Genomic DNA, 14,753 nt, shown 5'->3' with positions numbered 1-14,753 from the left:
CATAGGAGGAGGAGGGTGGCAAAGAAAACACATTTCATTCAAGCTCTATTCTGCTGTCTCCCCATTTTTCTAACCTTTGGTGATTTATCAGTCTTTCTACCTAACTCAAGATCACAAATGCAGAGCCCCACAAGAACAAAATAAGACAATAGCCATTTTAAAAGAAACAAGAGAGAATCTGCATTTGAGAAAAAAAAAGATATGATGTAGTAACAGGACTACAAACTGGAGACACAGTGGCTGCAGCTACACAGGTAGGCGGCAGCAGCTCCACTTTTGCTTGCTCCTACAATCACATAAGAAAACCTATATACCCAGGCTTTTATGTGTAATGCTTATGAGTATTAGGCATTCCATTTTTAAGTCCTAACACAAAAGCATGTATTCTTATTTGAGTTAAGAAAGAGATGTCAACATGATGTCCTTAGAGACCAAGGCCACAAACATCTTGACTTAGCTTTATTAATTCATGAAAGGAACTGGTAGTTCACAATTTCAGTACGTCTACAGTCTCACTAAATTGGCACTTATACATATTTAAATTGGTAAGTTACTACACTACTCTGTTCTTATTACTTTAATAATCTTAAATGTTTCCTTTTTATATTTCAGGTAACCCAATCTTGACTTCCTCCTCATATTGCCTGTACTTTCTTTCTTCTAATTGTTCTGAGTTAAGCATGCTATATAACCCAGACACAATGGGTCGTTCCTGTAATTTATGTGGGACAGAGAGAGGAAGGTGTCTTAAATTAAAGAAAAGGTTCAAGGACAGCCTAGGTTACCTAACAGCCCCACCATCTATGTGTCCAGTACTTTACATATGCAAATACTCAATAAAAGAAAAACATTCCCTAATCTTCAGATCTGCTCATTCAATTTCCTTATTATGAATTTTTGCAACACTGAAAAACACAGTGGCCAAGTCCACTTAATGTACAATTACACATTAATTTTTGACATAAACTGAATCAAAACACACATACCTCACCAAAACCACCAAAATACTCTCTTATTTTTTCTTCTGGTGTATCTGGAGAAAGGCCACCAACAAAAATTTTTTTGACGGGCTCTTTTGTTTTCATGGCTTTGGCCCTTTTAGGATCAATGACTTTCCCATTCAATTTATGTTCTTTCTGATCCATGACCTAAGAAAATTAAGTTTTTCACTTTAATATGTAAAACTTACTAATGTACAGAAATAAACTCTTCAGCTAATACAGACTAGTGCCCAAGTATAAAAGTCACTAAGAATGACGGAGGGGAAGTACCACACCAGTTGATTACTAGGTAACCATCACCTTTAACTGATAAACAATGGTTGCTAATGACTTAAATTAAAAAGTTGATTGTATACGTATCTGCAGGTATGAGGGAACTACTTCTATTCAGAGACTTGAGTGAGACAAAATGCTTGTCTAACAAAAATGTAAAACAGGCACTTTTTGCCAACTTGTCATACTTTATTTTTTTAATTAGACTTTTAAAATCCCCCACTACCTTCTTGAAAATGTCTGCTGGGACTGAACACAGACCATGTACTTATTACACCTCAGTCCTTTTAAAAATTACTTTTAATTTAGAAAGGTTGGCACATGGAAAGTATTCAATAAATAATTCCCAAATCCGCCTCTCCCTTCAAAACAGGGTGTGTTAATGAACCTCCACTGTCCCAGCACATGGACAATAGAGGGCAGGAGATTCAAGTAATACAGCCTGAGTCCAGTCTAAGACACATGCAACCTTGTTTCAAACAAGGAAAGAATTTAAGAAATGTGTCTTGTCTTTCTCATGAGAAGAACCCACAAGTAACATACAAGTTTACTCTATCAAATTCTCCATGTTTCATTAATCAGAATATATAACACACTACCTTATCTACACTCTCCGACTCTTTAAATAGCACAAAGCCAAAACCCCTTGATCGCCCTGTGATAGGATCTAACTTCAGAGTGCAGTCTACAACTTCACCAAATTTGGAAAAGTAGTCCTTCAGATCTTTCTTTGTAGTGTCCCAGCTAAGGCCTCCTATAAACATTTTCCTGTAAAGACAAAAAGCAGTATTAAAATGCTAAGAAGAAAATTAAACTTTGCCTTGTATTTACTCACATCAGTAACACCCTTTTCAAACTACATTTATTTAGTACAATAAAATATTATTCTTCCTACACAAGCACGTATCAAAAAACATTACTGTTTCAAGTTCCACTTAACATTGCTCCTTCTGGTCAACCACAATACTGAACAAGAAGCTAACTACTGGTATTTATATACATATGCATATATACATAAATATATATATGCATGCATGCCAAATAAAAGTATCAGTTTTTTAAAGGTAAAATCTTGGTTTCCAGATCTTAACAAATCTTCATTAACCATGTCAAGGGCTATGCTGCAGTGTGGCAGCTCCCAGCACACTGTCTATGCTGAGACTCCTTTTCTACTTAGTTCTCCCATCTGCAGAATTCTTAGCACATAAAATGGAAAAATGCTAAGTCTTCCAAACTGAACTAACCTTTTTCACTTTCACGAGTCCTTAAAAAGGAACAAAGTAATCATGTAAACATCATGGAGAAAGAATCACATCTCACTAACTTAGATGATTTATTTACTTACAATAGAACCTCAGCTAACAAGTTATGAAATGCTTAGGCCTGTAAAATGGTAAGTGGAAACACCCAAGAAAAGACCATATAGAGGAACAAATTAAGTCTTAACATACAGTAAAATGCCAAAAAGCAGTTCTGGCAGCAGTTGTGATCCTTTCTACATCTGTGTAGTTTACCAATAAGTTAACAGCAGTAATTATAAAAGCACATCTCTACCTTTTACCCTTTAAGAGTCAAACTAAAAACAGCAAGTTGTCAAAATTAGCCCTATAAAACTAAAATTTTCACTTCAGAGATAAAATCATGCTTGCTCAAGATGTTCTCACCTTCATAACTTGGGGGAAGGGGGTTATCATGAAAAGGGATGGGGAAGATAAGGCACCAGCTCTCAGCTCTGCAGACAGTAAATATCTCCCCACTTTAGACCTTTAACAGGCTGCCAATACAGCCCACTGGGCAGTAAGATGCTCATCAATCTTTTTTATCTTCACCTCTAAGGTGTCCAGTTAACTGAAGTGTTATTATCATTCTTACCACAAGTTTGTTTGAATTAATGCTAATACCAAAGCTAACTTAGAACAAATAAACTTACTTCAGGTGACATTCAACTCTTTCCATTTAAAGTTAGGTTTTCAACCTGAACGTATTACAGAGTGGGCCCCAATTTCAAGACTCTTTCAAAGTGTCTAGTCCTAAAGTAAGACTTATAATCATTTAGTAATGTTATAATCAAATGAATATAACCAAAACCCAGCATGTACTTTTAAATATCTGTTTATTGCCAATTCCATGGAAATTTTAAAACTTCTCAATACACGTTTCTTTCAATTGAATAATACCAACTCCTAATATATAACCCTTATTTAATAACCACTGCTACACACACAACAATTTTTACCTACAGGATCAGAATACAACTTTCATAAGTGAGGCAGATGCTAGTTTTTAAAGACAAGGATATTAACTACAAAGCAATGGTCTCTTGCTTAGATACCCGTTAAGTTCTACAACAGAAACAAATTGAGCTAAATTTAACTACCTAGTAACCATTTGTTATTACAGAATTTCCACATGAATAACTGAATAATTTAGAATTATTTTGGTCTAACCAAACTGACGCCCTAAAAAAAGACAGTATATAGGGTAAACCTGAAAACCAAGAAGAGTCTGTCTAGTCCATTATCCAACTATCCAGACAGAATTTGTTTTAACTTCATGAAAGCAATGTATAGGGGAAAGTCCTCAATTTAAAATTATTATATATACTTCCTAATGAAAATAACAGAGGACTGCAGAGATGGCTCAGCAGTTAAGAGCACTGGCTGCTCTTCCAGAGAGAACCCGGTTCAATTCCCAGCATCCACTTGACAAGTTCAGAGCTCCAGTTCCAGGAGATTCGACACCCTCATGCAGAATATACAGGCAAAACACAGCGCACACCAAATAAAAAAAAAAATCTTCAAAAAGAAATCACACATAGAATGAGGTGTCTACTACTTTCAAACCACATAATTGCTGTTTAGATAGGAAGTTAATTTTCTAAATATTAGATATGCATACCAAGTCACCGACTGACCCAATGGCCTAATGGAAGTGTTCTCTTAATAACAAAAACCTTCGCACTCTTAATAGAGCTAAAACTGTTCACCAAAAACACATTCTATAAACAAACCTCCTTTATCCAGAATATTAAACATTCTGTTCATCTTTTAACTTTTATACATTACATTTTTCTCCAAGTACTGTTTGTCCTCCCTAGTCCTCCAAGTGTTTTCTATCTCCAACTATTTTAAATGAAATGTTTTAAGACTATTTGTGACGAGGTCTTACACTACAACTCAAGCTAGCTTCAAATTGGTGCCAATTCTCCAGCCTCCACCTCTAGTGGAGCTCCCACAATTAGCTCCAAGGAATGATAGTCTTCAACACAGCAGTCATGATTGAACAGCCTATGGACCTACCATCTCTCTTAAGCTACCGTAGTATGTTCATTTTCTCTGAAGCAAGCTACTAGTACACATCAGGTGCATCTCACTTGCTTAGCTTTTAGAACACATTTTCTTTCAGTTTTGCCAGCGAGCAATTACTTGTTCTAAAATGAATGTCTCCCTTCCAAGCTACAACGGGCTAGATAACATGTTTCCAAATCTTCTGTGAAATGTAACATCTTCTGAATTAAAGCTAAAAAATTAGTATTTTAGTAGCACAATTACTTGGTATTTCTTTTTCTTCCTTTCTTTCTTTTTTTTTTTGTTTTAAGAAAAGCTGAACAGATAACCAGAAAAGCCAATACATTGCAACACACATTGTAGTCTACCTTTACTAAATGGGAGTTATGAAGTCCACCCTATTTTTATTCTGTAGGTGTAGGCACAAGGTTTAACTATATAGTATGCAGCCTAGTGGGAGAATGTCTGCTAAACTTTATGGACAAATAGGTACCTACTGTAAACTCTCTAGAACACCAGCATGAACTTCCTCTCATTCTGAGATGGCTTGAGATTAACACTAATTTTGGACTACGTTATGCAGTTATTATCTTCTTTAAAGCACAATACCTATTGTCTGTCCAATAGGGATGGAGCCTGAAATCAAAGATTTATTCTTAAATTGCTATTAACTCCTGTAAACATAAACACCTTTCAGTAAGGCAACAGAACTTTGAAGTTTCTAAGCAACCAATTTAAAACTATCACGAAAACTGTCAAAGTTGCAACAAACTGTCTCCTAAAGCTATAATCTAAATTTAAAATGTGTTCCTTAGCTGTAAGTGAACCAACAATCCCAATTAAAGAAATTACCCTACAAAGGTCATATGTCCCCTCTACTCCGTTTTTTTAGGTCTCATGTAATTCTGTCTTGATGGCAAACTTGTAGGAAATCTTCCTGCCTCAGCCTCCCCAGTGCTGAGTACTGGAAAATAGATATACACCACCACGCCTGACAAATTTTAATTTTTTAATTCTACTTATAAACAAAGTATTTCAATACCCCAAAGGAAATAAAGACTCAATAATGTGTTTTCACAGTTACTGATAAGAAAGTCAGTGTTGGGGCTGGAGAGATGTCTCAGTGGTTAAGAGCACTGGCTGTTCTTGCAGAGGTTGTGAGTTCAATTCCCAGCAACTACATGGTGGCTCATGACCATCTGTAATGAGATTTGGTGCCCTCTTTTGGCCTGCAGGGATACATGCAGGCAGAGCACTGTATACATAATAAATAAATATAAGATTTAAAAAAAAAGTCCAGTGTCAAGCATAGTTACAAAACTTAGTATTGACAACTAACTACCCAAATGCTGATTCTCAGCTCTGCAGGATCACTCAGAAATTTAGACTCCTTTGTAGAAGATCTTATTGCTTTTTACTGCAAGGTTAGAGATAAGGGACCAACTGCCAATTTTTATATGCTAGTTCTGCCACCTACTAACTATACAGCCCAAAAGGGGGTTAAAATGATAATGGTCACCTGCAGTCAGGAATAAAAATTGCCTTAATTTAGAGGAATGTACTTGTAATTCAAGAAAAGCTATTTTTTAGAGGCAAAACACAATCTAAACAAAGTTTCTTGTTTTCATTTTCTTTTTTAATAATTTGTTTACTTTTATTTCCTTTGCATTGGTATTTTGCCTGCACGTATGCTCTGTGTGAGGTTGTCAAATCTTGGAGTTACAGACAGTTGTGAACTGCCATGTGGGTGATGGGAATTGAACCTGGGTCCTCTGAAAGAGCAGTCAGTGCTCTTAACTACTGAGTCATCTCTCCAACTCATTTGCTTTCATTTTCAAGTGGAGAAGCTTCATGAATTCTAACACTAAAGGGAAAAACATCCAGGATAAAAGTTTTCCGTAAGGTCATGTATGTTCAATGCTGAAGTTCTAAAATACCCTATAAAAGACTGAAATACCCAGAGGTTAAGAAATTACATCACTTTCCTTTAAGAAAAATTATGAGCCAGGTAGTGTTGTTGCACGCCTTCAATCTCAACACTCAGGAAGGCAGAGGCAGGCAGACGTCTTAGTTTAAGGCCACCCTGGCCTACAGAGAGTTCTAGAACAGGCTCCAAAACTATACAGAGAAACCCTGCCTCAAAAAACAAAACAAAATAAAACAAAAAAATTCAGAAAGTATGTGCCTCTGTGTTCTGTGCATGGGACTGCAAGTGCACTGGGAGCTGGAGTTACAGGGAGCCGTGAACACCTGACTTGGTTGGATCCTCTGGTAGAATAAGCCTCTATAAATGTAGTTTCTAAAGTCCTCTTAGTAACTCAACTCTACACTACACATATGCCAGTGTTATTTTTTTAAGTAATTAAAAGCATAAGAAGCAATACCTAGCAAGCAGTGATGGCTGATAGACAATGCCTTAATAATTCTAATTACCTGGGAATGGGGAGGGAGGAGGAGAGGGAGTGGGGGGAGCGGGAGCGGGAGGGTATTGGAAGGAGGGGAAGTGGAAATTCTTTAAATAAATAAGGAAAAAAATAATTCTAATTACCAAGGACTATAATCCTAGCACTTAAGAAACTGAGGCAGGAGGATCAGATCAATAAACTGAGCTATTATTTGACTCTTGTCTTAAAAAGAAAATTAAACTCTCACCCTCTCCTTAGTACACAAAGCTAATTTTCCCCAGACCATGGAGATCACTAGTTTAATAGTGCAAACTCAATAATATCTTATTTAAAGATGCTTTCCCTATCAGGTCTTTTGCTCCCACTTTTAAGATAAAGCAATGTTTAAACCCTCCCCCAACAACTCAGACCAAGTGTAAGCCTGATTAACTGTAACTGCCCATTCACTGGCACCCTTTATAGTGATGTTATTTACATAATTCTTCTGGTTATCTATCATTAAAGCTCAACTTTTAAAGCACTACAATGATAAACTCCACAAATCTCAGCAGCATGTATTAAAGAGCATTCTCTTTAGAAATTATGGATTTATTTTAAATGTAATCACTGGTTACTTTTTAACACTGGGGAACTACCACTTGGTAGGGAGTGACTTTACAATCTATATAAACTACCCTTGGAAACACCCTGACAAACCTTAACAGTAACAAGACATATCTGATGGCTTGATATCACTTATGGCACTTGAAAAAATACTTTTTAACTATTTAAAACTGTATTAAAGTTAGCTAGTGAAGGAAACTTTAATCAGTAAAACCTACATCCCAATATTATCTGCCCATTATTAAACAGGCAATCCCTCCCTAAGATTTCTATATTATGGTATTGTAAAGCTAAGTGTGAAAAAGTATCCTAATATTCAAGACTGACACATAACAAGAGCAAACATTTCAAAGAACGATTTTAAATTCTTTTATATTAAATCTCATTACTCTACAAGGAACCCACATCAACCACCATAAGAAAGATAACTAGACTGAAAACATCTTCCTAGCACTAAGGAGGCAGAGGTGGATCTACAGGAGTTCAAGGCCAGCTGATCTAAGTGAGTTCCATGCCAGCAAGGGCTACATTGTAAGATCCTGTGTCAAAAAGAAAAAGGAAAGCAGGCATAACATCTAAATTAAACATGGCAGCTTTTAAAAATAAACCTTAAAAGCTTAACCCAGTATCTCTACCACACTGTTCAACACTGTAAATAAACTTCCAACCTTATAAAGTAAACTTCCACTTACCCACGAGTTATAGACTGGTGTTTCCTTAACATAGAGGTTTGAATTAACCGAAGCCACTACCTATTCATAATCTTACAAGTTTTCTACTAGGTATTAATTTAGGGAACACTAATGAAACAGAAATGGTTGTTTACTTTTCTTAACCCAGGATTATAGGTAAGTTTTCTGACATCAAGCCAAATCACCAACCATCTTTCAGAATCACATTATTTTTTAACGTAATGAAAATCTGAAGCTCACTTCAAAGACATTTGCTTACTGGTGGCTTGTTCAGTGTATCTGCTGACACTTTCCTCTGCCTCTTAAGACTACAGTGGAGACAGAAGGTGGTTTCCTAACTCATTATTTACTCATTCATTCATTCACTCATTCATTCGTTTATTTTGATGGCCAAATATAGATAAGTAAGTATTTCAGTATACAACCCAATATTTAAAAGCTATCACTATGACTACTGGAGAAATATGTCAATACAAAGTCTTCCCCCACCCTAAAATACTTAAGTACATAGCACGAACATACTATTTTCACACTCCAGAAACTAAAATATGCTTACCTTTACTCCACAAGAGTAAATCACTGGCAGTAGCAACTATTAGAGCAATGGATAAATACACACAAGACATGAAAATAGGCTGTGTAGTCAGTCTTCCTATGGCGAGCATTGTTTCCAGCAAATAGATCAGAAAACCAAGTAAAAACATGTTCTATTACCTAAGATCACACTGTTGGAAGTAACAGAAACAAATCCCAGGCCTCCTGTGTCAGTTTGGCGTCCTATCTACTATAACCCCAAAGCATAGCTAATCAAACAACTAACCAGTTCTGCATCACTCCATTTGCTAACATGCACATTCAAAGCATACAGCCCTAAGTGAAATGGGAGAGTCATTCTGTTTGTTTTCTCATGCTCTCGGGCATGGCTTCTAACATCACCTAAAGCTAAACATGATCAGTTAGTTATCTTTCCTGGTGGCCTTAAGTCACAGCAAAATGGACTGTGAGGGACATACATACACATCTATCAATCTAACTACAGATGTACATACATATGAGATGTCTTATAGACTATAGACCTCAGACTACCCAGGCTAAATTACTGAGACTATATATGCATTTATACAAGGTATCACTTAAGCTCAAGAACTTGTCCAAGTTTAAGATACTGTCTCAAAAACAAGCATTTGCCAAATAGCACTCCATGCCTATTATCTCAGATCCTGGGAGGCTGAGGGTGAGGAGTCTGGTGATTTCTAGACCAGCTTGGGCTAAAAAGTGAGATCCTTTCTTGAGAAACAACGGACTGAAATTGTAAATGACAATCCAGTCTAATCCCAGGCCCGTATATTCCGTATCTCTCCTAACAGATGACGAATGAGCCAACTACTCCTAGATGGGAGCATGGCTCAGGAACAGAACATTCGCCCACACAGTTCCATCTCCATTATGGACGAGGAAAACATTGAATGTTGCTCCCCTAAATTTGGAGCTTCAGTTTCTACAATTTTACCCCTGCAAAGGTTCCACAGTGAGTAAACATGGAGACCCACGTACTTACAGTCCAGGCCTGTAAATCCAATCTTACTAAATCAAAAGGCCAGTAAATTTGGCATGAGACACCTCTAAAAGTACTATTTTTTTTTTCAAATAATGTTCAAACTGTCCCAGAAACACTGGGATTTCTAATATATCCTCCAACATTTCAAACAAAACCATGTGGGAGTCCCTTCTCAAAAAGGAGAGAACTAAGGACTTCTAAGAATCCCCACTCAAGCTTCACACTAATGGTGACAACACCGGGACACTGCCCTGGCAGTAAAACTGTTCTATTTTTCACTGAACCCCACCCCCATTGTATCTAATCTGGTAACATTGTCTATAGCATTCCAGGTTCCCAACAGTCCCAACATTTTGAAAACTGTCCCCATAGCTTACAGCATGGCATGCACATGCACATTTCCCCAGACACCACCTACTCCCCCCACCAAAGAACTGAGACCTGCAGAGTGATTTTACACACCACAATTTAATATATAAAAACAGCAAGGATCTTGAAGTTGTAGATATTAAAGTGGTCAACAAGATAGCTCAACAGGTAAAGGCACTTGCTGCTGTGTCTGAGACCAGAGTACAATCCCCAGGACCCACATTATAGAATGAGGACACTCTCATCAGTTTCCTTTGATTTCCACATAAGCACTGATACACAAACAAATCTAACATCAAAAACAATTTTAAAGGTGAACTCAGTTGGCCATTTTACTATGTTAATGAAACACTGTTGCCAAATCACATTAATCGTGAAATAAGGACTCTTCTAAAAGTAACTATTCATTTTCATATGCAAAAAAATTAGCCACATCAAATAATGAATTCAGCTTTAAAAATATTTTAGAGGAAAAGCAGGAACAGTGAATGGCCATCTACCTACAGCCCCTACCACTTGAGATGGAGACATGAATACTAGGTAAAGGTCAGTCTAGGTACGTAAACCATGTCTCAAAAATAGTACTTCAGGACAAAATCTCATTTTAACAAGAACTGCACACTGAAGTGTTTAAGAAATGAACTTTACATGATTTTTAGCCTACTAACCAGTCTCATCTTCACTACAGAAACTATTATTTATATAACTATATAAACTGGTGAGGATGACAGAGAAACACGGGCACCAAAAAGTAATGTTTAAGCGTCTTCATTATTTTGTTCAGAAAGTTTAGCATCTGCAACAAAATGCAGTTGGATAAATGGACAATTATCAAGTCAACTTAGAGAAAGAAAAGAGGGAGGGGTGAAGAGGATAGAAGGGGAACATAGGGGCAACACACCTCTAGTCCAAGAAAGAGACTTGTGAGGTGAAGAAACGAGCCTCCTAAGCCTGGGCAACACAGTGAGACTGTCTCCAGAACAAGGGTTGGAGGGTAAGAATGCCTTCGAAGAGTAAAAGTGTAAAACTGAAAACCTACCACCTCAAAAAGTCTGCCAGTGGAGAACTGGCCATCACCTGAAATGTTCCGTAACACTGACAGAAGTTGCCCAACTTTCTCCAAGAAACGACCACAGAAAGCTCTACACATATTTGCTACCAAACAAAGGAGCAAAGATAATTCTTTTGACAGTGAAAACAATGACCTTCAAATATAAATATCAACTCAACTTACTACACACAATTAATAATTACATAAACCAGAAGACGAATGTAGTTAAATTTTAATTTGACATTACCTATTTAACTAACTATGCCCAGCAGGCACCAAAATATAAGGTTCATCCAAACATCATTATTTACTATGTCTCATTCAGACCCCACCCAGTCTTTTTGCACGTTAGTCTACTTTACCTCCAACTTAAAACTGGACAATTATGAGTAGATGAGAATAGTTAAAAAAATAAATCCCATATAAAATTTAAATATTTCCAAAATAATAGACATGGTCTGTAAAGACAGACATAAAGGCAGTGTACTGGCTTTTTAACCTCCAATGGAGAGAGACACAGCCCAAGAAAATTAAAATATGCGCCTGAGGGCAGAGACTGACATTTTAGGAGGGGAGAAGTGGGATAAAAAGAATACTCAACCTACCAGCCTCCAAAGGGAAGTCATGCAAATGTGAACACATGTCAACCAACTGTAATTAACATTCCAGCCAAATCACACTGAAAATAAAAAATCTGGTAAGAGCTGTAGTGGGAAAGCCACATTTAGCCCACCTATGTATAGTACAATCAATGCTTAAAGTGTTTATATTGCTGGTGAAGATATAAGACTTTGCATAAAGCACAGTAATATACTTAAGGAACTGTCTATTTGACAGACTACTTCAGTATAACATGCAAGACATTTCAACACACAATATTTTTATCAAGTAACTAAATATTTATTTAGCTTTAAGCTTAGAATTTAAACAAAAAAATATTTCAACCTAATAAAAACTAAATGAAGTACAGTAACTTTTCTGCTTGCCCATATTTAAAAGAAAAATTACTAATCACATTTAGTTTAGGTTGGCCAAATTGTCATATCATGCATTACCACAAACCATATACCACGCAATGGCATCAATTTTGCCCACAGATTACTTAGGATATCTAGAAAGTCTTTATAGCCCAGGCACAAGACTCATTCTAGCGTATTAATGTCTAAAAATTTCCTGGGACTCAATGGGCAACCAAATTATAGAGCCTCTGCATGTTATGACTACTGAAATCTTTATAAGACAGAAATAAAATTTAAAAGTTTTACCATTCTTCCCGCTGTGCCGTCGCTGCTTCAGTGTGTCGTGGGGAGGAGTTTGAATGGCTAGGGAATTAACAACCGGTACAGCAACCAATCAAAATTCTAGTTTTAGTTTTTGACATTGTTAGGGTTAAAAACTAATTCATTTATACGTCAGTTTAACAAAAAATAACTACAAAGACAGCTAGCTACTTTGTAACTTTCAAAACTCAGGGGTAATAGAAAGCCTGCCCCAGTTACACAATTAACCATTTTGGTGCCTCTGTCCAAAGAACAGAATTCAGAAAGCAAAACCCAAAATGTTAAAAACTTAATTCTTCAAATAATTAACAGTTATTCCTTTCTAAAACTAAGCCACATTACCATTCAGGATTAGTTCTGTTTAAATTCACTTCCCCTCCCACCAGTTCCCCACTAAAGCCAGTACAACCAGTAATTGACTGAAGACTGTCAGTCTTAACTGAGATTTTTAAAACTATATTCCAAGTACTTCCCTGCCGCCCCAACAACCCTACAAATCTTAAACTCTTAACCAATAATGGAAATCATGTTTTCTAATACCAGGCTTAAATGACATTTACTTCCCACCAAAACTTTTTCTTTATAGTGTAAAAATAAAAAAATTGCATACGCACAGCCCCATTATTTAAAAAGTATCGAAACGGTAACTCAAGATCAGCAATCTGTAATGGGAACATGAAAATCTAAGGACCCGGATCCATCCCACCTTCCTAACCTCCTGTATGATACTAAGCTCCCAAAAACTGCATTTTAACATATTAAAAGCAGCTTTTGGTGGCAATACAAAAGTTACTTCAATTAAAGGAAGCAGATTAGCACTGAAAAAAATTCTGAAAAATTAACCCATTGAACAACACAGAATTGATTGTATTTTAACGGGCGAGTGGGCTTCTTTCAACAATAGTAAGGGCGAGACTGAGAAGAAACCAAAACAGGCTCCTGGGCACTGAAAAGGCGGGAGAGAAAATTTTAAGTTGCACAGAGTAAGTAAGGAAAGACTACGATCTGTACAAATAGGCAACCCTGAGGGCGCGAAAAGGGTGCACAGCAGAGTAACTTGGCAGAATGGGGGAAGGGCAACCGCAGGCAGGAGGTAGAAGAGCCCCAGTCAAGTGCAGGCCCCATCGACCACAAGGACTTAAATGGAGCCCGAGGAGCCAGACCAACGCGCCATCAGGAAGGAGACCGGGGGCATCGGCAGGCCCAGTCTGTCTACAGCACAAATGCAGGGCCTGGTGTGAGCGTGCCGTGGGGTCGGCGTACAGTGGACAGAACGAACGCGTCCTAAGGCGAAACTTATTTAAAATGCTAAAAACAACTGGCCTGAAGCCGACGCGGGAGAAAGAGAGGTGGACAGCCTACACCTTCCTGAAAGCAAGAACGGATAAATAATCGCACCGTCTCGGGGTGGTGGAGAAGCACCCACCCAACCTCGGAAAGCCTAGTAAAAAGCATTCTGTGCGTTTGCATTTTTAAGCCTAAGAGGTTAGAAATCCGGGAGAGATGGCGGGGGGGGGGGGGGAGGGGGGTAGCTCCGTCAGGCGGGAAAAAATCCTGGCGGCTAAGTCGGTGGGAGGAGACCCATGGCGAGGGAGGAAAGAGGGCGGGCCGCGGAGTAGCATGGTGACGGCTAAAGGTGGAAACGTGTGTGATGGGGGAGGGGGCGAGCAGGCAGGGAAGGAGGAAATGCAGGCCCCGGGGAGCCCGGGGTACAAGAGGGGCGGCCGGGCGAGCAGGCCAGAGCACTCGGGCCTGCGAGCGGGCGGGCGGGCGCGGGAGCGAGGCCTAATGGCGGGGAGGGGGGAGGGGGCCTGGCGAGAGGCTGCCCGGGGCCGCCCCTTACTCACCCTTCATCCTCCTCGTTCTTACTGGCGTCGATCTTCGCCCCCTCGGCCTCGGCGCTGCCTCCCTCGGTGCCTCCGGCCGCGGAGCCACCGCCGCTCCCGCTTCCCGCCGCCGCTGCCCCCGGCGCCGCAGCCGCCGCCGCCACCATGGCTCCCTCCTGCTCGCCCGCCGAGCCGCCTACCGCCGCCGTGGCCGCCGCCGCCGCCCCGTCCCCTCCGAACTGCTCCTCCGACATAGCGCTGCTGCCGCCGCCGAGACGACACCCGCCGCCGCCGCCGCGAACCGAAACTAGCAGCAAAGTGATCCCCGCCGCCGCCGCCGCCGCGCGCCCGCTCTACCTCGCGAGGCACACAAGACAAGGCGCGCGCGTGGCTGCAAGGGCTCCGGCG

The 14,753-nt window shown here is 39.1% G+C and overlaps 1 protein-coding gene across 6 annotated transcripts in view; it reads right to left on the bottom strand.

Moving 5' to 3' along the window:
- Hnrnpd (heterogeneous nuclear ribonucleoprotein D) overlaps window positions 1-14,743 on the bottom strand; it is an 18,432-nt gene extending 3,689 nt beyond the window's left edge. For 4 of the 6 annotated variants that reach the window (XM_087908840.1, XM_087908843.1, XM_087908841.1 and 1 more), the window contains exons 1-4: window positions 14,367-14,743; window positions 12,505-12,561; window positions 1,874-2,042; window positions 987-1,148 (exon numbers count right to left, since the gene is read on the bottom strand). In XM_087908840.1, the coding sequence (XP_087764966.1) occupies window positions 987-1,148; window positions 1,874-2,042; window positions 12,505-12,561; window positions 14,367-14,599 (621 nt within the window). In that variant the 5' untranslated portion in view covers window positions 14,600-14,743. The remainder of the gene's footprint in view (window positions 1-986; window positions 1,149-1,873; window positions 2,043-12,504; window positions 12,562-14,366) is intronic. The other 2 variants (XM_087908842.1, XM_087908845.1) reach the window with 1 other exon arrangement.
- Window positions 14,744-14,753: the final 10 nt, after the last annotated feature.

The sequence above is a fragment of the Myodes glareolus genome, chromosome 8 (genome assembly GCF_982192425.1).
Source record: "Myodes glareolus chromosome 8, mMyoGla1.1, whole genome shotgun sequence".
Taxonomy (NCBI): domain Eukaryota; kingdom Metazoa; phylum Chordata; class Mammalia; order Rodentia; family Cricetidae; genus Myodes; species Myodes glareolus.
This window is presented reverse-complemented; position numbering and strand designations above follow the sequence as displayed.